Source organism: Artemia sp. Qi Xiang Cuo, chromosome 8 (assembly GCF_049724085.1).
Source record: "Artemia sp. Qi Xiang Cuo chromosome 8, ASM4972408v1, whole genome shotgun sequence".
Classification (NCBI taxonomy): Eukaryota; Metazoa; Arthropoda; class Branchiopoda; order Anostraca; family Artemiidae; genus Artemia; species Artemia sp. Qi Xiang Cuo.
The window spans coordinates 77,240,125-77,261,802 of record NC_142801.1 but is presented as its reverse complement, the minus strand read 5'-3'; the positions used below and the strand labels follow the sequence as shown (position 1 = coordinate 77,261,802).

The 21,678-nt window shown below is 36.9% G+C and overlaps 1 protein-coding gene across 6 annotated transcripts in view; it reads right to left on the bottom strand.

Annotated features, from left to right (window-relative positions):
- Nucleotides 1-21,678, bottom strand: part of LOC148949809 (rho GTPase-activating protein 21-like) — a 280,475-nt gene that overhangs the window by 246,709 nt on the left and 12,088 nt on the right. For all 6 annotated transcript variants that reach the window (XM_089093760.1, XM_089093758.1, XM_089093761.1 and 3 more), the window contains exon 2: nt 9,008-9,210. In XM_089093760.1, coding sequence (XP_088949886.1) covers nt 9,008-9,160 — 153 coding nt within the window. In that variant the 5' untranslated portion in view covers nt 9,161-9,210. The remainder of the gene's footprint in view (nt 1-9,007; nt 9,211-21,678) is intronic.

The window sequence follows — 21,678 nt, the reverse complement described above, 5'->3', positions numbered from 1 at the left end:
TGTTTTTTTTTTATGATTCTTATTTTTCCATTTACCTCGCCTAATAATGTGTCCTCCCCCTCTCTCACAGCAAATTCCCATGTACATAACTTGGTTGGGCTTGTTGTTATACTTAGCTTAGCTATCTCAAGCACCGTCTGTATTAAGCGTGTTTGTAGTGGGATTGAAACAGTTCGACAATCCAGGACTCAAAATACATTCCGTATACAAAAATGGAGTTATGGTTAGATTAAATCGAAAAAATTCCGCGAAAAGTTAAAGGCGAATTCAAAATAGAAAACTTCCCATTGGCTTCTTTTCCTTTAAGAGCACTGGATCGGATAATCTGCGATTGAACGAGCCCTCGTCCGACTTTTGACAATCATCCTTTCTATATGATGAGGCCAGAGGAAAGTAAGATAAAAAAATAAATCAATGATGAAAGAGAGACGCATCGCTCTTCACCAAATCAGCGCTATAGCATCGACTATGATTTTAGCAAAGTCAACCCTACATTATAAGAAACAGAACCCTATTTTATAGAATGGTGCCAAATAGATGTTTTGTGGTTTATCCTTGTTGAATCATCAAGTTCCGTTCAACCTAGTATCGGTTCTTTTACACTACATCGTAGAACCTTTCACACTACCATGACTTAAAGACCTAATCTTACGTTATATCGAGGGGGCGCTGACTTCTCGCTACCTGGTATACATCTCAGAACGCCACGTGCGCCACAGAGTACCACCACGTTTGGCACACTCCCTAAAACGCTTTGGTCAGGGACCCAGCAAACGAAATTCTAACATCAAAGGCTTCAACGAGCTATAGAAGGTTAGAGTAATTTATCAGGGGCAGAATTGGTTGCTGAAAACGAATATAGGCCGGCGCAACGAAAGTTTTGTGCGCCAAAGGAGACAAACTAATTTGCATAGTCGATGACGTCATCAGCTATATTTTCTGTTTTTCGACCTAGATGAGAGGTTTGAACTTAGAATGTGAAACAGAATAAGATACCGAGAGAGAAAAGAAAAAATGATGAGCACAATCAGATCTAGCTTCCTGACTGCACATTATTAAAACATACCGAAGTGGTAACACCAGAAATCAACTTTCCTGTACTTGCATTAGAGTTTTGTTCAAAGGGGGAGGAACAGAGTAATTGGGGCTGCACAGGAAGGTGACAACACCTTTGCAACTCCATTCCGTTAGTGGCGTCAAAAAAGAAGCCACATGGAATAAATTAAAGTGCACATATATTGAATCCTAATCTCGTCATAAGTACGTCCAAAATAAAAAAAATTTGCTGCAGAAACAGAGCTTTTGATGAAAAAGAGAAAGACAAAAAATCTAAAAAATGACCACAAATTACGCATATGTTATACTTCTTCGGGTGAATTATCACACTTTCCGGCACGAGCACACAAAACATCACGAAATCGAGGAAGACATTTACAGTTCTTGTTGCACTTTTTGCTATAGTAACAAAAGAGTTGTAACTTTCCCGACGGAAGCGCTCGAAATAACAGGAACAACATCTTGTCAACAAATCTGTCATCTATAACTCAAGGGGCTTTTCAGACATGATCTTGCACTCAATGAGGCTTTCCAGATTGCAAGCTGATAGTAAGAACGCCTACAATGTTGCACAAACGCCCCCTGTGTAGGAGGCAACGCTTTCAGCTCCTTCTTACGAGGGTACAAGGGTACTCGTAAATCACTGATGGAAAACTGATTAGGATCCCTTCTGCGCTTTCCCTACACGCAAAGTGTCGGCAATAAATAAGCTGCTTATATAGTCAAATCTATTGGCTTCCCATCTTTCATAAATTGCTTTCATAAAGTTTACTTTGCTCTTTGTATTTGCAACAATCTTTGTCCAGTTTCCAATTTTTAAGTTCGTCGGGAAGGAGTAGACTGTCGAGCAGCGGCCACATAACCGGTGACAACCACTGCAGTCTTTCAGAGATATACTGCATGTGACCAAACAGTCGGTCACACCTGTTACCCACGATATGAATTTCACTTGCTGTTTCAAGTATTCCTTTCAACACGGCTTTAAGCAACCGTATGGCATAGATTTTGAGGTTTTCACGTTCAACTGATGGTTTTTTGTGAACCATTGGCATGAAGTTGATAACAAGGGCTTCACGCCCATACAAGCAACGTTCCTCTTCGAAGTTCGGGTTTTCAGGCCATTCACGCAAGTCACTGGTCTCTCTCGGAAAGTCTACCACGGCAGACTTAACACCACTTCGAAGCGCCAATGTAGAATCCCTGAGCTCAAAAATTGAAGGAGTATATGAAACGAGTTCAAAGCTGAGAACATGTTTAATCTGTTTCAGTCCGCTGTTATGGCTGAAATCTATCCTACACAGGATTCTCTTCACCGTCATAAGCTCTGAAAAAACTGCGCTTTGTCCAACGGTATTCGTTTTTATTCCTATTTTCTTGAAGCAACATCCATTGGGGCTACTTTAACTTCTGAAAAGGCTTTTTCATTTTCTTTGGCATACTTGGCTACGGCTTCAAGTCCTCGTTTCTCAACTGCAAGTAGGGAGCTTGCAAATGATGGACTAGCCTGCTCATTGGCTATCACGTTCACAAGGATTTCGTCAGTCATAGGCAGCACAATATAAGGTTTTTATAGAACGCGTTGTCGTAGAAACTTCAAATAGGGCTCATTCGATTGGAAATTGTAAAGGCTAGTGCCCTTATTGAGAGTCGAAAGTAATTGGAAGGCAACTAACACGCCTTCCACGCCCACCATTTTCCCAAACACATCCAATCAAAATTTTGAGATAGCCATTTTGTTCCAAGCGGTTTGAAGTTCAGGATATTATACCTTTGAGCAGGACACTCCCCCCAGAGTCTTCAGGACAAGGGTTATGAGTTATGCCCTGGGGGCATATAAGCTTTTATTGAAATCTTTGTCGTAGAAACTTCAAAAAGGGCTCATTCGATTGGAAATTCAAAGGTCTAGTACCCTTTTTAATAATCGAAAGTGATTTGAGGGCAACTAAACCCCCTCTCTCGCCCACCTTTCCCTAAACACATCCAATCGAAATTTTTAGATAGCCATTTTGTTCCGCGTAGTTGATTCCAGATAGAAATTATATTTTTGAGGAGGACACTCTCCCACAGCCCTCAAGGCAAGGATTGTAAGTTATTCCCTAGGGACATATAATGTTTTTATAGAACGCTTTGTCGTAGAAACTTCAAGTAGGGTTCATTCGATTGGAAATTGAAATGACTAGTGTCCTTTTTAATTGTCGAAATTGATTGAAAGGCAACTAGCACCCTTTCCACGCCCACCATTTCCCTAAAAATATCCAACCAAAATTTTGAGATAGCCATTTTGTTCCACACAGTTCAAAGTTCAGGAAATTCTACCTTTGAGCAGGACACTACCACCCGAGTCTTCAAGGCAAGGGTTATGAGTTATGCCCTGGGGGCATATAAGGTAATTATTGAAATCTTTGTCATAGAAACTTGAAAAAGGGCTCATTCGATTGGAAATTCAAAGGGCTAGTGCCCTTTTTAATAGTCGAAAGTCATTTGAGGGCAACTAACCCCCCTCTCACGCCCACCTTTTCCCGATAAATAAAAGTTAGTTTTAATCAAATTAGTTTTAGTTTTATATACGAAATCAAGTAGTTTCATTTGATTTCGTAAATAAACTTTTGTTTTAAATTGTTTTTGCTTAGTTTTACTACTGATGACGGTCACTTTATATGTGACCGAAATATCTGGTATTTGTGAATTTCTATACACTGTCTATTAAAAAGGATTTTATCCCTTTTTTGAACTTTTATTTTATCGTCATGGAAAGGCAGTGTGGTCTCCGAAATTATCTATTCCACCTTTTCCACAAACACATCAAATAAAAATTTTTAGATAGCCATTTTGTTTCACGCAGTTTAAAGTTCAGGAAATTATATCTTGAGCAGGACACTCCCCCCACAGTCTTCAGGGCAAGGGTTATAAGTTATGCCCTGGATGCCTTTAAGTTTTTATTGAAATCTTTGTCGTAGAAACTTGAAAAAGAGCTCTTTCGATTGAAAATTCAAAGAGCTAGTGTCCTTTTTAATAGTCGAAGTTGATTTGAGGGCAACTAGCCCCCCCCCCCTCTCACGCCCACCTTTTCCCCAAACACATCCAATCAAAATTTTAAGATAGCCATTTTATTCAACGTGGTTGAAAGTTTTGGAAATTAAGTCTTTAAGGATGCAAACACCTCCCCCCCCCCACAACCCTCAGGGCAAGGGTGTTAAGTTATGCCCTGGAGGCATGTAAGGTTTTTATAGAAAGCGATGTTGTATAAGCATAAAAAGAGGCTCATTCCATTGGAAGTTTATGGGGCTTGTGCCCTTTTAATAATCGGAAGTTACTAAAGGGCAACTAACACCCCTTTGAATCTCACCATGTTCACATACGTATCCATTAAGAATATGGATATAGCTATTTTGATCAACGTAGTCAAACCTTTTGGAAAATAGGTCTTTTAGGATGATAACCCCCTCAGAGCCCTCAGTGCAAGGGTTGTAAGATATTCTCTGGGGGCATATAAGGTTTATATAGAAGGTTGTTGTAGAAATTTCGAAAAGGGCTCATTTGTTTGGAAATTGAAATTGTCCTTTTTAATAGTCGAAAGTGAGTGAAGAGTTATTGACCCCCTCCCACGCCCACTATTTCCCTAAACACATCCAATAAAAGTCTAAAAATAGCCATTTTGTTCAACGTAGTTGATAGTTCTGGAAATTATGTATTTAAAAATGACAAACCACCCAGAGCCCCCAGGGCAAAGGTTGTAAGTTATGCCCTGGGGGCATATAAGGTTTTTATAGTTAGAATTGTCGTAAAAACTTCAAAAGGGGCTCATTTAATTGGGAATTGAGAGGGCTAGTGCCCCTTTTAATAGTCGAAATCGATTGGTGGGTAGCTAGACAACCTTTTAAGCGCACCAGTCCCCTAAACACATGCAATGAAAGTTGCCAGATGGTCTTTGTGTTCAACGCAGGAGAAATTTCTGGAAATTAGGTCTCTTACGGTCATACCCCCCCTTCCTCCAGCCCTCAGGGCAAGGGTTGTAATTTATACCCTGGGGGCATATAAAGTTTTTATTGAAAGCGTTGTTGTAGAAACTTCAAAAGGGCTCATTTGATTGGAAATTAAAAGGGCCAGTGCCTTTTTTAATAGTTGAAAGTGATGGGAGAGCAACTAACGCCTCTCACACGCCCACCATTTCCAATCAAGATTTTGAGAGAGATATTTTGCGTAACATAGTTTAGGGTTCCGGACATTATGCTCTTTTAAATGACAACCCCCCTCACAACCTGTGGGGTAAGTTTTGCAATGTATACCTCGAAGGCATGCATGATTCACGCATGAAGTGTTATTACAGAAACTTTAAAAAGAACTATTCGATGAGAAATCGACAAGCATAGTGCCTGTTTTAATAATCGAAAGTGATTGTAAGGCTCGAAATTTTTATGGTAAAGATCGATGTGGTTACAATGTTGTTTTTTTTATATCAGGGCACTTCGTATCGAAGGAGTTGTCGTAGGAACTTCGAAAAGGGCGTATTTGGAACTTCGAAAAGGGCTTTTTAATAGTCGAAAGTGATTGGAGGGCAACTAATCCCCCACCCATGCCCACCCTGCCATTTCCCTTTATTATTGAAAACTAAATGTTGCCTTCAGATTAAATCAAAATGCACTGTGTTAATGCTAATTCCCAATAAGGCATCTCAGCAGTATCCCAAGAACGACTGAGGGTATTATGTTCAAACTTTCGGGGCTACTTCTGCTCTTAAAATTAAACAAGTCAAAATAGCGTAAATGTATCCAAGCTATCAAAGAAAGTAAGCAGATTTTTTTGCAAATGGTATCAAGTTTTCCATCTCAGGTCAGCTAGAGGAGGTATGAAAATAAATTAAACAATACTATTTGTGTCCAGATTATTAAGAGGGTTTATGATGTTAAAAATTGCTGAAAATTCTTTTCCGGCATACAAATAGCAGGCCAAACTATAAAGTCTTAAAAAACGAAAAGATATAAAGTATTTTTTTTTTTTTCCCTGAAACGACTATGTCAATATAAAAGGAACAGAAATTAATTAAAAAACTTTTTCCACAAAATAAGCAAAGAAAAGCAGAAATTAACATAAGTTGGGCTCAAAACCCCTATGCCTTCCCAAGGCCAGAACATAATTTGCACTTTACTGAAAAAAATACAAATGAATGTGCATTGTCAGTTTAATATACATATTCTGATATTTAGTAATCAAAATGTTAATATTATTTGATTTATTAAAGTTATAAAAGTAAAAACATTTATATTTTTTTCAGTAAAGTGCAAATTATGTTCTGGCCTTCGGATGGCATAGGGGCTTTGAGCCCAACTTATGTTAATTTCTGCTCGTTTTAAGCTTGACTCGGTTATTTATTGTAATTTCTGTTCGTTTGGGGTTTCATTTATTTATCGATGCTGATTTGCGGTAGTTTCACGCTTCGTATTATTTGATTTTATTTTTGTTCATTTTTGTTTAATGGAGTTCTTTACTTTTCTTTGAAAAACTTATTTTTTGGAAAACGTTTTTTTTAATTAATTGAAGTAAAGGGGTCTGTGTGGCAGTGCAATATGGACACAGCCGTTTTTACATCATTTGCTTTTCGATAAATTTCGAGCTATCTTCGTGATGCGGAGAATCAAGCTCTAAAGTTTCATTCATATTAATAAGGTCATACAAAGCAGACGAAACTGAGGCAACAAAAGGTAGGGTATTAATCCACTTTGCGACTGCTAGTTGGCTTGTTGTAACGCCAATCAGACCAGAACTTTTTGTTTTTTTAATCAGAATTTATGGTGGATTCAACTGTATGATCCGGCGGCACAAAGTTAAACGAGCCTCGTCGCCTTTTTACGTTGAATATAACCTTCGACTATCAACAAAGTGATGACATTAACGTTCGTGAAATAGGATCGCATTGCTTGGTAGCGCTCCTGTAAAATGTCCGATAGGTGCATAAGTGTAGCGCAAAGAGGTTGTCCGAGCTTGGAAAGGTCTGGGTCACACAGGGGGAGTTAGGGTGGGGTGAGGGGAGAGAAGTTGCAAAAATACTCAGTATTGCACAGAGTATAGCTTTTTCACGCTAATGTCGATCAGTTGAAGAACTCGTAAATTCTTAATGCTTGCAAGTGCAAATTAAGGCAAGTCCCCCTCTACTCTTGAAATCCTTCATTAGTGGAATTGGATCTGAAATTGCACTCATAGAGAAATATTCTACCAGACAAAATTATCAAAAAGCTCCCCAGAATAGAAATAAACTCAAACTTCTTTTTTTTTCTATTTCTGCAGATACGCCCTTTTTGCCATTGGCCCAAGGAATTTTCAATTCACCACCAGATATTCGTTTTCAGCGCTTTTTTCTGTCCTAGATTCCATATTCTAACCTTCTTTAGCTCGTTGAAGCCTGGCAACTATTTTCTATCGATATTTCTTTATCGTGGGTCCTTGAGTAATTTCTCGCCACCTGGCGTATATCTCGGAATGCCACGTGTGCCGCAGAGTACCACCACGCTTGCACACTCCCTAAAACGCTTGGCACGCACCACCTGGTATATCTGATTTCTGAGAGAGAGAGCCACCCATCGCGCTGTTTAATCTTATAGAACGAATTTTGTCATTACATGGGCACGTTGAGTAGACTCGAGCTCTACTTAGAATTTTACGATACATAAGTTTTTGTGTTACGGTATGGAAAGGTTCAACAAAATGGAATTCCTGGCAAAGCAGTCAGTAAATTTTGAAAACAAATTGATTAACTATTCCTGTAAAGCCAGAGCTTGACCTGAGCTTGAATCTCTATCTTCACTCCACGTTTCAAATCTTTTAATAGTTTGCGCATGATAACTGTGACGGATAACATACGATGATTATGATATTTTACGTACTATTGCGTGAGCCATGTTTGAAAGGACCTTTTTAATTATGAAATATTGCACTTGATGCAGCGTAATTTAACCACTTGCTCTTTCATGATTCAGCATAAAATAGTAATATTTTTTGAAACTTTTGGGTCGCTGCCGCGATTCGACGTTTCGCTGATTTATCTACAGTCTTTCCTGAAATCTTTGTTTGGTAAAATAGTTATTATTTTTAAAGAATCGCTATCGAATAACCAGGGGCAACGATTCATGGAAATGCAGGGAATGGGGCAGAGGCAAAGAGTCTTTTTAGATTTTTTTCATTGAAAACCAAAAAGATGTTTTCAAAATATAGTTGGGAGTGGGTCAACTGCTCTTTGAGGATAACTATTATAAATAAATGAGCAAAAGCGATACCGTAATTAAATAATAATTCCAAACCAATATCGTTTACTTCGAAAGAAAACTTCACTTCTCCCGAAAACTGCTCCATGGAATAGAAATACTGACGTTTATATGTGACGTAATTCTTCTCTTAAATTCAGCCAGAATTTGCGGATTCTGTCTCAATCCTTTAATACGGTAAATTTGTTTTTAAGCTGCTTAAAAATTGACGATATCTCATGAAATAATAAAAAAGCTCCGTTCCAGATTCGACTGACCAAATATAAAATAAATAACCAAAATCATCAAATACCATTATATATTGAAATACTAAAATAATAAAATTAAAGGTACTGGTAAATTATGCGGGCACCGTGAAGAAGTCAAGTCTGGTTAATGCTAATGAAATAAAATAAAATAGGATGAATATATAATAGTTTAGAAACAAATTTGGGCTATATATTTGCACATTAGGGGGAGGGGGTAAAGCATAGCATATATTAAATATGTGACCTAATCTAACCTCGGTACCTCCCCCCCTTAAACTCCACAAAACAATCGTTTAAATATTGTAACTCATTGAGAAACCACGGCTTTGCTATCATTTATCTATAGAGGTCTCTTGCAAATAGCCCGTTTGACGGGTTTCGTGACTGGTTTCCTTGATACAGTATATAGCGATGCCCACAAAACGCATCAGTACCAAATTAACTTACCGAGTCCTCATCTGGCGGGTAAACAATAAAATGTCGTAACGTAAATCCAAATTCATTCCCTCCTTGTTTTAGCGATCGTTTAACAAGAACAACCCGAGGACTTATCCCAGGTGAAACTGATGATTGTGATGATTTTCCAGTGGGTGTTGCCATGACTCTAATTTGCCTCCTTGAGTTAACACTAGTCAGGTACTAATTGTCAACTGTAAATGAAAACAAGGCAGTATAATAACATGACCTAGTAGGATATCAACGAACTTAAAATCCAGCAAAAATTCGGAAATCATCCACGGTTTGTTTATACCCATACTATATTTCCCATCTATACTAAGCTTTAACCCATTTTTGTGCTTTTCGACGAGTCCCCCCCTCAAAAAAAAAAACTTCTGCAGGTACCTAAGATTAACCTTGACCTTATTGCTTGATATAAAAGCACAAATCAGATGTGTACCTTAAGTGGATGTAGTTTTTCACTGCCAAATGCTCATTGCCAAATTTGGATATTTTTATGATACAATTATTATCCTCGGAAGAACAAAACAGTGCTTCATTTGGGAATTTTTTAATTCTTCATTTTGTACTCGTATAACCTGTACTTAATCAAAAAAGAAGCGTATTACTTCAGTTCTAGCATAACGTTATATTTGAAACACGAGCTGTAACGAGGACATAAGCTCGGGTGTGGGGGTGGGTTCAAACACCCCCTGCACCCATATATATATATATATATATATATATATATATATATATATATATATATATATATATATATATATATATATATATATATATATATATATATATATATATATATATATTGACAGACAGGCACACTAAACACAGGTATCTCAAAAATATATTTTTCTTTTAAAAATCCAAAACAACAAAGCTTTCAAATCATCCAAAAAAAAAAAATCTATAATCAGTTTCGATTCGGCAATTTATAACCGAAACTCTAACAATAAAAACTTTAAAAAAAGGACCAGTTACTCAATACTCAAAGATGAAACCCCTCAATTACAAAATCTTAGAGGGAAAATTTATATTCCCTAGCTTCTGTCAAATATAGTACATGTAAACTAAAAGTGAAACAAAATAAATATCACAATTAAATTCAGAATTACCATATTCTATATTGATATTAAATAAGTGTAAACACAAGCATTTCGAACCCCAAAAGAAAAAGATTACACTGAGAAATATGTATAGGAACAACTTTTCGACAGCTAAAATTTATCTTATCAATATGCACAACTGATGCCAAAATTTTAGTGAAACAATAGAACCAGGACAGGAGATTTACTAGCAATCGTCGAATTACAAAATTGGCAAACTTTTAAGATTACAAACTCAAATATTTGACTATAAAAATTTTTCATAACTCATATTATTGCTTGACATAATTTTTTTTTTGCAAAATACAGGTTTAACCTAAAAGTCTAACTTTTTATGCTCAGGATAGGGGTTTCCAACCCTTTTCTGGCCATAAAACACGTTTATGTTCGTATGGATCCAGATCCCTTCCCCCTCATGCCGCCATATTTTCCTGCACTTCCTGCGCATTTCAAAAAAAAAATCATTATCGATGCCTCTATGCCAGGTTCACATCCACTGATAAATGAAGAACTGGCTCAGCATTTTGTATCTTTTCGTTATAAATTTTGTGCCGAAAAACCGGTTATGAACCTGTAATCGTCTCGAAATTCTCAAGCTTGTCTTTGCAAGTCTATTCGGATTTTAAAATACGGGCAAACAATATCAAATAGCAACTTGTGATGACATGAATTTCACTTGTTAGTTGTATGATAAACGCCCTACCGCTCTAGTTGTTAATTCATTGGCGCATTATAGAACTGTTTTTTTTCGTTAGTTTCTTTCAGCTTAGCGTGAGACAGGGCAAAGAAAAGTGACAGAATAGATGGGAAATATATAATTTGGGCTATATATTTGCACATTAGGAGGGGGGGGGGTAAACTATTATAACAGTGTGAAGTTAGAAAACAATTCTTACTACATAATATGCAGAATAATTATACCTAACACATTAGGCAAGAAGACCTGCTATATTTTAACCCTACCCCCCCTAATGTGCAAATATATAGCCCAAATTTGTTTCTGAAGTATTATATTTTTATCTTACTTTGGTATATTTCATTAGGTTCGAGCGTCAGGGAAATATATTGGAAGAGCATTAGGTAGGGCGTTTATCATTCAAGTACCTTTAAATTTTATGACCAAAACTTTCGACAAATGAACTAATTTCGACTAAACACAAATGGCATTGACAGAATAATTGCTAAGTTTAGTCCAACTTGTGCCTGCCATATATGTATCACTACCATGTCCTATTAAGTCGTATAACACGATATTGCACCTTTTTTAACAGCAAGTTCAGAAATACTGGTGAAACAGATGTGTCGAGATGTAAAACAGTCACGAAAAAAACAAATTGGAGTGCCTTCAGATCGTGAACGACCATAGTTGAATTGACTACAGTCGAGTCAACCGCAGTTCTGATAAGGTCCTGACGTCGAGACATTGCTTCTTTGTCAGTAGGGCAAAATGTTTGAAAATAAGAATGATGTATCATCATTATCTGTCATTACTTTGACTATTAACAATTCACTGCAGCGCCAAACCGCCTAAGACCAACACAGTTACACACACTCCTCCATCCCCATTATCTGCCATTATTGCCTGATAATTTTTATATCGCTTCCATAAAATTGTCAGAGTAACTTAAATAGAACTTCCGGATACCTGAGTTAGAGGAACTTTTCAAATACCCTAAGACCCCTTTGTCCAAACTTCCCAAATCCACGAGTCAAATTTCCAATATTCGCAATTAACTACACACAGATCCTACTGGGTGACAGGGACAGCGCAAACTCGACTAGAGTTCGAGAATAAAACGGGTTGCTGTGACTACGGGGGTAAAACACTATCTAAACACACTCTCGGTGTTTATACTATAGTAATGGGATACTTAAAACCAGAGCAAAAGCAATCACAAAGGCATGAGCTTCTTCCACTGCAAAAATTACTGAAGGCACCGTGTTACAGGAGAAATTTTAAGATTTTATTTTTTTAAAAGCAGATTGAATCCATAATTGTCAACCTTACAAAACTTTAAAATCGTATGTCTCAAAAATTTAATACATTTATTAAAAAAAAAAAATATTAAAAAAAAAATGTGACGCGTTTCTTAAAGACGACCTCAAAATACGCTGTATTCTTAAAATATAAAACGAGGAGAATATACGTTCTTATATCTAAAATTAATTTGACAGATGCCTAATTTAACATTTAATAAAGATAATAGATACTGATATAGATGAATAGAGGAAACCTAAAACGAGCAGAAATTACCACAAAGAATAGTAGAGCTACCAGTCTCCTAAATGTTCAATAGGTGAGTGGGTCATTTACGCTTTACTGAAAATGATTTGTATTGTGCACCGGGTGGTTAACATCCACAATGCGACAAGAAAAAGAGTATAACAAGATTATTCACAGTTTACAAACAAGAATGGTGCAACACCTCCCTTTCTTTCCCAACCCTTAAACAGCTCGAATGTTTTTTGCTTTTTACTGGGAACGACATGTATTTTTAAACAACGTGATTTTATTTGTCAAAACACCAACAAATAAAGAAGAAAACTACCCTAGTAATCAAGATCAAACAGTTCGTGGTAACGAACTGTAAGTAAGGAGCGACCCGGCTCAATGGTAACCGAAACTCTAAAAAACGGGATTTTGATACCAATAGATACATCAAAAGAATCAGATTTTAATTCTGATTTCAAATATATAAGTTTCATTAAGTTTAATCTTACCCATCAAAAGTTACGCACCTGAGAAAATATGGCAGATTTTCGAGAAAAGGGGGAAAGACCCTCTAAAAACTATAGAGTCTTAATGAAATTCACACCATCACATTCCGTGTATCTGAGAGCCCTACTGTAGAGGTTTCAAGCTCCTATCTATAAAAGTTTGGAATTTTGCATTTTTCAAACAGTTCGTGGTAACGAACTGTAAGTAAGGAGCGACCCGGCTCAATGGTAACCGAAACTCTAAAAAACGGGATTTTGATACCAATAGATACATCAAAAGGATCAGATTTTAATTCTGATTTCAAATATATAAGTTTCATTAATAACACCCATCAAAAGTTACGTGCCTGAGAAAATTTGGCTGATTTTCGAAAAAAGGAGGAAAGACCCCCTAAAAATTATAGAACCTTAATGAAAATCACACCATCATATTCAGGGTATCAGAGAACCCTACTGAAGAGGTTTCAAGCTCCTATCTACAAAAATGTGGAATTTTCCATTTTTGGCCAGAAGAAAGATCACGGATGCGTGTTTATTTGTTTGTTTGTTTGTTTTGTTTTGTTTTTTTTTTTCCCCAGGGGTGATCGTATCGACCCAGAGGTCCCATAATATTGCGAGAGGGCTCATTCGAACAGAAATTAAAAGTTCTAGTGCTCTTTTAAGTAACGAAAACAATTGGAGGGCAACTAGGCCACCTCCCACGCTCATTTTTTTCCCAAAGTCACCCGATCAAAATTTTGAGATAGCCATTTTGTTCAGCATGGTCGAAAATATGATAAAAATGTCTTTTAGGATGACTTGATCCCCCAAAGTCCCCAGGGGGAGGGCTGAAAATTATGAACTTTACTCAATGTTAACATATAGTATTGGTTATTGGGAAGTATACAGACTTTTTCAGAGGAGATTTTTTCTGGTAGGTGGGGGAAGGAGAGGGTCGGGGGCCATATGGAAGGATCGGTCCATGCCGGACGGGTTCAGGGGGGCAGGGACAGTGCGATGAAGGGGGCACCGGATTTCCCAGCATTATTAAAGAAAAAGATCAGGAATTAAATAAAAAAGAACAAGTTTTTCAACTGATCAACTGATTGTGATTAAGAGGTCATTTTTAAAGAACTGGAAAAAAAATTCGAACTATAGTTTAAAGAGCAGGGTATTGACTAGGGGGCGAACCCCCTAATATACGTGTTAAAAATTTATGAATATAGAAGTTCGTTACGTAAGTTAATTCTAAGTTACGTATATTTATTACTAATAAAAACGTTCGTAAATAAAATTAAACAAGTTTCGAAAAAGCCATTTAACCAAATATAATATGCAAATTTTGTTTTAATTATTCATGTAGGGTGAGCCAAAATCAAAACCTGCATTAATTCAAAAACGTTCAAAAATTAAATAAAAAAAACAAGTTTTTTTAAGTGAAAGTAAGGAACGACGTTAAAACTTAAAACGAACAGAAATTATTCCGTATATGAAGGGGGCTGTCCCCCTCCTCAACGCCTCGCTCTTTACGCTAAAGTTTGACTTTCTCACAACTCTATTTTTTTAAACAATAAAAAAACTTTAGCGTAAAGAGCAAGGCGTTGAGGAGCTGGGACAGCCCCCTTCATATACGGAATAATTTCTGTTCGTTTTAAGTTTTAACGTCGTTCCTTACTTTCAGTTAAAAAAACTTGTTTTTTTTATTTTGCCAGAAGAAAGATCACGGATGCGTGTTTATTTGTTTGTGTGTTTGTTTTTTTTTTTTTTTTTTTTTTTTTTTCCCCAGGGGTGATCGTATACACCCATTGGTCCTATAATATAGTTGGAGGGCTAATTGGAAAGGAAATTGAAATTTCTATTGCCCTTTTTAATTGACAAAAAAAAATGGAGGGCAACTAGGCCCCCTCCCACGCTCATTTTTTTCCCAAAGTCACCCGATCAAAATTTTGAGATAGCCATTTTGTTCAGCATGGTCGAAAATATGATAAAAATGTCTTTTAGGATGACTTGATCCCCCAAAGTCCCCAGGGGGAGGGCTGAAAGTTATGAACTTTACTCAATGTTAACATATAGTATTGGTTATTGGGACGTATACAGACTTTTTCAGAGGAGATTTTTTCTGGTTGGGGGGGGAAGGAGCGGGGGGGGGGCTATCTGGAAGGCTCTTTCCATGACGGCCGATTGCCGGGGGGACGGGACATTGCAATGAACGGGGCGCCGGATTTCCCAGCATTATTAAAGAAAAAGATCAGGAATTAAATAAAAAAAAACAAGTTTTTCAACTGATCAACTGATTGTGATTAAGAGGTCATTTTTAAAGAACTGGAAAAAAAATTCGAACTATAGTTTAAAGAGCAAGGTATTGACTAGGGGGCGAACCCCCTAATATACGTGTTAAAAATTTATGCATATAGAAGTTCGTTACGTAAGTTAATTCTAAGTTACGTATATTTATTACTAATAAAAACGTTCGTAAATAAAATTAAACAAGTTTCGAGAAAGCCATTTAACCAAATATAATATGCAAATTTTGTTTTAATTATTCATGTACGGTGAGCCAAAATCAAAACCTGCATTAATTCGAAAACGTTCAAAAATTAAATAAAAAAAACAAGTTTTTTTAACTGAAAGTAAGGAACGGCGTTAAAACTTAAAACGAACAGGAATTATTCCGTATATAAAGGGGCTGTCCCCTCCACAACGCCTCGCTCTCTACGCTTAAGTTAGACCCTTTCTCACAACTCTATTTTTTTAAACAATAAAAAACTTTAGCGTAAAGAGCGAGGCGTTGAGGATGGGACAGCCCCCTTCATATACGGAATAATTTCTGTTCGTTTTAAGTTTTAACGTCGTTCCTTACTTTCAGTTAAAAAAACTTGTTTTTTTTATTTAATTACTGGAAAGAACGAATAAAAGTAGACAGATAGTTTAATATATGATGATATATATTCAAGGAAATCTCAGCAATTTTTTTTGTTTTTGAACGTTTTAATTACTTAAAAGAAACTATTCAAAATGTTTTTGTTTTGAGTAACGTGATAAAAATGATGTCCTTTAGGAGGTTTATGCAGCGATAGTCCTACCCTTATTTGTGGCAATTTCTGGTCTTTTAACCTGACTTATATTTCAGGTTCAGTCATTTTTAACAATTCGTCTATTAATGCAGCATCTGTTATTTTTATGTTTAATGTGACTATTTATTTAATTTCTATTCGTTTTGGGTTTCTACTCGTCTTAAATTTTAATATGGCTTCTTGTTTGATTTTGTTTTTTTATTATTATTATTAATTTTGTCTGTTTAAGCCATAGATTTATTATGGGTTAATATTTGGAACATCTTTAAAGTTTTTCTGCTTCAAAACTAAAATGATTGGTTTCTTTAATTTTTCTCTTTAATTGAAGTTCCCTTGAACGTCAAAAATTTATTCAGGCTTTTTATTATACTTATTTTAAAGCTGATCAGCCTAAAGAAAAAAGATACATCCATAACCATAAAACCAAAGTCATAGCCTATATAGCATCCGTTCGAGCTTGCTACTATACACCTGCGAGATATGGCTGCTCAAGGCCGAAGAGGTTCGAGCTCTGGACACGTTCAATCACCGCTGCCTTCGCTATATACTCCAAATTAGCAGATGGTCTAGAATTTCTAATAGCGAAGTGAGAAGCCAGTGTGGCCAGACTGAAGAGCCATCCTCTACCATTAAAAGACGTCGCCTCATACTCCTCGGCCACATCTTGCATTGCCCCAAAGGTACAATGTGTCAAGACGTCCTTACCATATTGTCCGATAACTACCAACTACAAACTACAGAAACAATACATAGTAGTTACTGAAAACAACTTAGAAAGTAATTTTCTAGTTTGAAAAGATGAATTCCTCAAACATTATTTTCAGTATTTATTTTTATTTACCTACACAGTCTACGTTAATCTTGCAAACAACCTCATAATTATAGTGATTTATTTCGTTAGATCCAATAACATTAATAATCCTTTTATTATCAACTAGAAACACAAAAAAGTCGCACTGTAGAGTTAAAAAAAAAAGATCAAATTTTGGAGCAGTTTATTACTGTTAGAGGGGCTATTTTGGGGTTATAAGTCCTTAACATGCCTGTAAGTAACAATCAGCAGAAAAGATGTCATTACAAAATTTAAGTTTCCTCTTAACATACATTGTATATATGCCAGAGTCTACTTAGCATCCGTCCGAACTGTGCTACTGTACGCCTGCGAGACATGCCTGATAAAGGCTGCAGAAGCTAGAGCTCTGGATGCATTTGATCACCACTGCCTTCGCCACATACTCCAAATTAACAAAAAATCTTTGGCAAAAATTCAAAGAAAACCTTGAACCTTGGGGAGGCTATCAGAGGCATGGTAGGAGATAGGACAGAGACTGGCGGAAGATCGCTGGGGAAGCTGCAGTCAACAGACTAAAGTAGTCGTTGGAAATAATTCTGAAGTCCATTGGTACCAGGCAGGACAGTTCTTCGTCTTGTTTCCGCTGAAAGTAAAGTAAGTACCAATACTACTACTACTAACAGCTCACTGCAGCACCAAGCCGCCTGAGCCCCACACAGCTACGCACGCTCCTACTCCATCCCAATCTATTCAAAGCCTCCCTTTTTACACCCTCCCACGAAGTTCCCATTTCCTTTAAACCTTTCTTTATGACGTCCTCTCACTCCAGACAAGGACGACCTGCTTTCCGTTTAGCCCTAGACGGTTGGTCGAAAAAAACAATCTTCGGCAATCTGTCATCCTTCATCCACACAACGTGCCCTAGCCACCTCAACCTTTCTTTCATTATAGCCTTAAAGAGCGGTATTGAACCCAATTTTTCGTATAGCCTGTTGTTTGAAATACGGTCAGTCATCAGGGTACCAAGAACTATCCTTAAGCAATTTCTCTGGAATACATATAGCAAATCTTCATCCGCTTTTCGAAGCACCCATGCTTCAGAGCCATATTTGACTACTGTCACCACTCTAGCTTCTAATATTCTAATCTTGGTTTGCAGACTTATCTTCCTATTCTTCCAAACTTTTTTTTATTGTGAAATCACACCCTGAGCCTTGGCTATTCTACTTTTGACATCTTCACTGCTCCCACGTTCTTTACTAATAATACTAAGAAGGTAAGTGAAGCTGCCAACTTGATCAATCTTTTCATCACCCAATATCACCTTTTCATCTTTTGACAACTCAGGCTGCTAACCTTATTTAATGCCTTAACCGCAAGCAGTGTTATTCTCGTATATAGCACTAACCCGTTTAATGTATTTGTCTGGTATACCATACAAGGATAATACCTTTGCTAAATCTCTTCTATCAACAGAATCCATCACTTGCTCCTAATCTATACAACTGAGGACCAAAGGTGTTTGACAACTCAGGGACTTCTCAATTATTAACCTAAGAGTGAAAATTTGATCGACGCCTCCTCTACCTTTTCTAAAACCACATTGTTCTTTTCTTAAAACTTTACCAACGGCATGTCTCAGTCTAAAAAGTATCATATTACTAAGTAATTTACTACCTACAGAAACCAGACTAATCCCTCTATAATTACCCCACTCACTTTTACCAAGTTTCTTATAATGTGGCTTAATTAAGTTTTCCTAAAATCATTTGGTACTTACTTTTTTTCAAAAATCCTATTCATAATCTTCAGTAACTTGTTTCTAACCTCAGAACCACCATCTTTAAGAAACTCATTTACTACCCTATCAGCACCTGGAGCTTTATTATTTTTTAATCCTTTTAGTACTGTTGTTAATTCTTCCTCGTAAAACAAATCTTCCCTCACATCCAAAGGTATCACAAACTTTTTCATTTTCCTCTATATCTTTACCTGGACCTCTATCTCGGTTTAACAAATTCTCAAAATGTTCTGCCCATCTCTTTTTAATTCTTTCCTTGTTGCTAATTGTGGCCCCATTTCTATCTTTAACTGGGCTAAGTCCGGATTGACTACTCCCTCTCAATTTATTAACATGCCAGTACAATATTTTACTATTATACCGTCTAGCACAATATTCCATGTCCCTATCACTTTCATCCAGGGCCTCTATTTCGCACCTCTTTAGTTTATATTTTAATGCTTTTTCCCATTTCCTTCTATTATTTTTGTTTTCGTATGATCTGTCACTCATATAATTTTTGTAAAAGCACCTCCTTCTTTTTATTAAACATAGAGCTTTTTCACTAATATTCTTAGCTGCAGTCCTAGCTTTCTTCACTACGACACCTTCAGCAGCTTCACAAATTATTTTTCTAAAATTATTCCAACCATCTTCCACATTATCAAATTTTAAACTTTCAATTCTATTATTTAAGTGTACTTTGGAAGTATTTATCAAATTCTCATCCTGGAATCTTACAGCATCGATAACTTCCCGGAAGGTATTCGTCCTTCTGGAATTTCAACTTGAGATTAACCATAAGCCATTCTAGATGGTGATCTATATTGTTAACATCAACAACAGCACTCCTATATACCCTAGTATCCTGTAATGATCGTGCCAGTTTTCGGTTTACTATAACATAATCAATGAGGTTTGCTGTCTTACCATCACGTGAATACTATGTTAATTTATGAGCCATTTTATGACCAAACGCCGTGTTGGTTATAACTAGATTGTTATACTTACAGAATTGCAAAAGTCAGTATCCATTACTGTTTTGTTTTCCTACACCAAATTTACCTAGGCTAGGATACCATCTATCCCTATTTCTACCGACCTGGGCATTAAAATCTCCTAGTAAAAACATCATATTTCTGCCTGGGACCCTGTCTATTTGCTCCTGTAACTGTAAGTAAAATTCATCTAAGTCACTAGTATCTCTATCAGTCGGTTCTACAGGGACATATACTACTAAACTGATACCTTGAACATTTTAGTCACAAAATGAGCAACTAATATTCTATTATTAATATCTTACTAGCCTAAACAAGACTTAGCAGCTTCCTTATTCATCATGAGCCCTACTCCCTGTCTATGTACCCCATCCTTCCTGCCTGAGTAAACAAATTCTATATCACCTAATTTCAGGGTTCCTACCCCCTGGGATATGAGTTTCTGAAACTCCTAATAAGTACAGTTCGAATCGTCTGAATTCGTCAGTCAAAATGTTGATTCGATGGTCATTTTTTAACGTCGTAACATTTCAAGTTCCAATTATCATGTTCTTTAAATCATTGAAATTATTTTGGCCTCAGGAAAAGCAATGATCCCGGATACCAGTGCACGAAAGGGATCACATATCATCTCAAGTCTACAGCAAAGTGTTTAAGCCGGCTTAGAACCGGACAGCAAGAAGTCCCTGGGACCTCCATGAATGGAGGCTTTGTGCAATCCTGGGCCCATCTTGGTCACAACATGTTTTTCAGCACTTGGCGATGCTCTTCTTTCAGCACAAGAGTCGAAATCCTGCACAGACAATCTCAAACCTGTTACCTCTGACTCATTATATATTCATGCCTACAAATATTATACTACTACGGGGAGGCAGCCCATAGTAGATAAATTAGCTAGGAAAAGGTTTTTCAGCCCAAAGACGCCCTTCAAAACATACAATGCCCAGAAGAATTATCCATTGATCAGAATCCTGTGCAAATGCTGTGTCATTTACTAGGCTATAATTTCTTCAAGGGGCAGCACTCCTCAAGTGGGATCAGAATTGACCACAAGGTCCCCAGTCTTGCAGGTACCCCGAAAGGGTTAAGGCAGCCCTTTGCAGAGGCCGTTGTCCAAATATCTGGATCTTACGCCCTGCTGCAGTTGTCCTCCTATAGAGGACATTCTGAAAGTTCCACACTTGAGGTCGTCTTATCTCTGTCTGCATGACCTGTAAGTTTGAGCGAATCTGAGAATGAAACTTATTAGCTCAGTTTAGGTGTTACACATCCATACATTCAATCTTCAAAATATTTTTGTCTTCATTGAGGTCTTATTGACTCTATAAATTGTAAGCCTACCAGACAGTAAAAAAAACAGCCCATTTTCTGCTATCACAAATCGATTCAATTAGCTTAAAGCCAAAACTAGTTTAAACTTTGTTTTCAGCATAGGGATCTACCTCACTCTGATACTTATGCATTTAATTCTCAAGCCAATCAGAAAGATAAAATTTAAGGCCTTTTTATTGTGTGTCCAGAATCCTTTAGCCTTTAGGTTTGAAACGACCAAAAACATTCATTATCAAGTAACTGGGCTCAATAAAAGTATTATGAGTCCTAGCCGATTCGAAAAAAAAGTATTTGGCATATTTTCAGGTGAAATAAATTCTTTTTTTGGTTTTTATCTGTGCAGAACGGTTGTCTAGACCCGATAGCTCACAAATATAAGTTTTGGGGCTTTTATGAAAATATTTCAATTTCTTCCACAGCTTTAAAGTTTTGTAGGGGCTAGTAGTGTCAAAATTATGGACAGATCCCAATTTTTTTTGCCCTCTAGTTCCTTCCCTTTAAACACAAAATCTGAAGTTCTCTTGCCTATTCTTCAACCAACCCTCTGAAAGTATCAGCTTCATCCCCACAATCCTTCCTTGGATGTTGCAGAAATTTCATCCCAATAATCCACATTCAAATTATCTTTTGATTTACCTCTCCTCCTTCAAGTCCCTAATCATGACGATTAGCTATTTTAATAACCTGAGCACAGATAGAATCTTTTGATATTCATTATTAAATCACCGGGAACAGATTCTAACCCCAAGGGGGCTTATGGTTTCCAAAAGTTTAAACAGAATGACCCCCCCCCCTGTCTTTGGCCCTAAGGCTCGCTTGGCCCTCCTGGCACCCACTGGTTTCCTTGGATTTTGTTTTTTATTTGACTATTTTGATTACTTG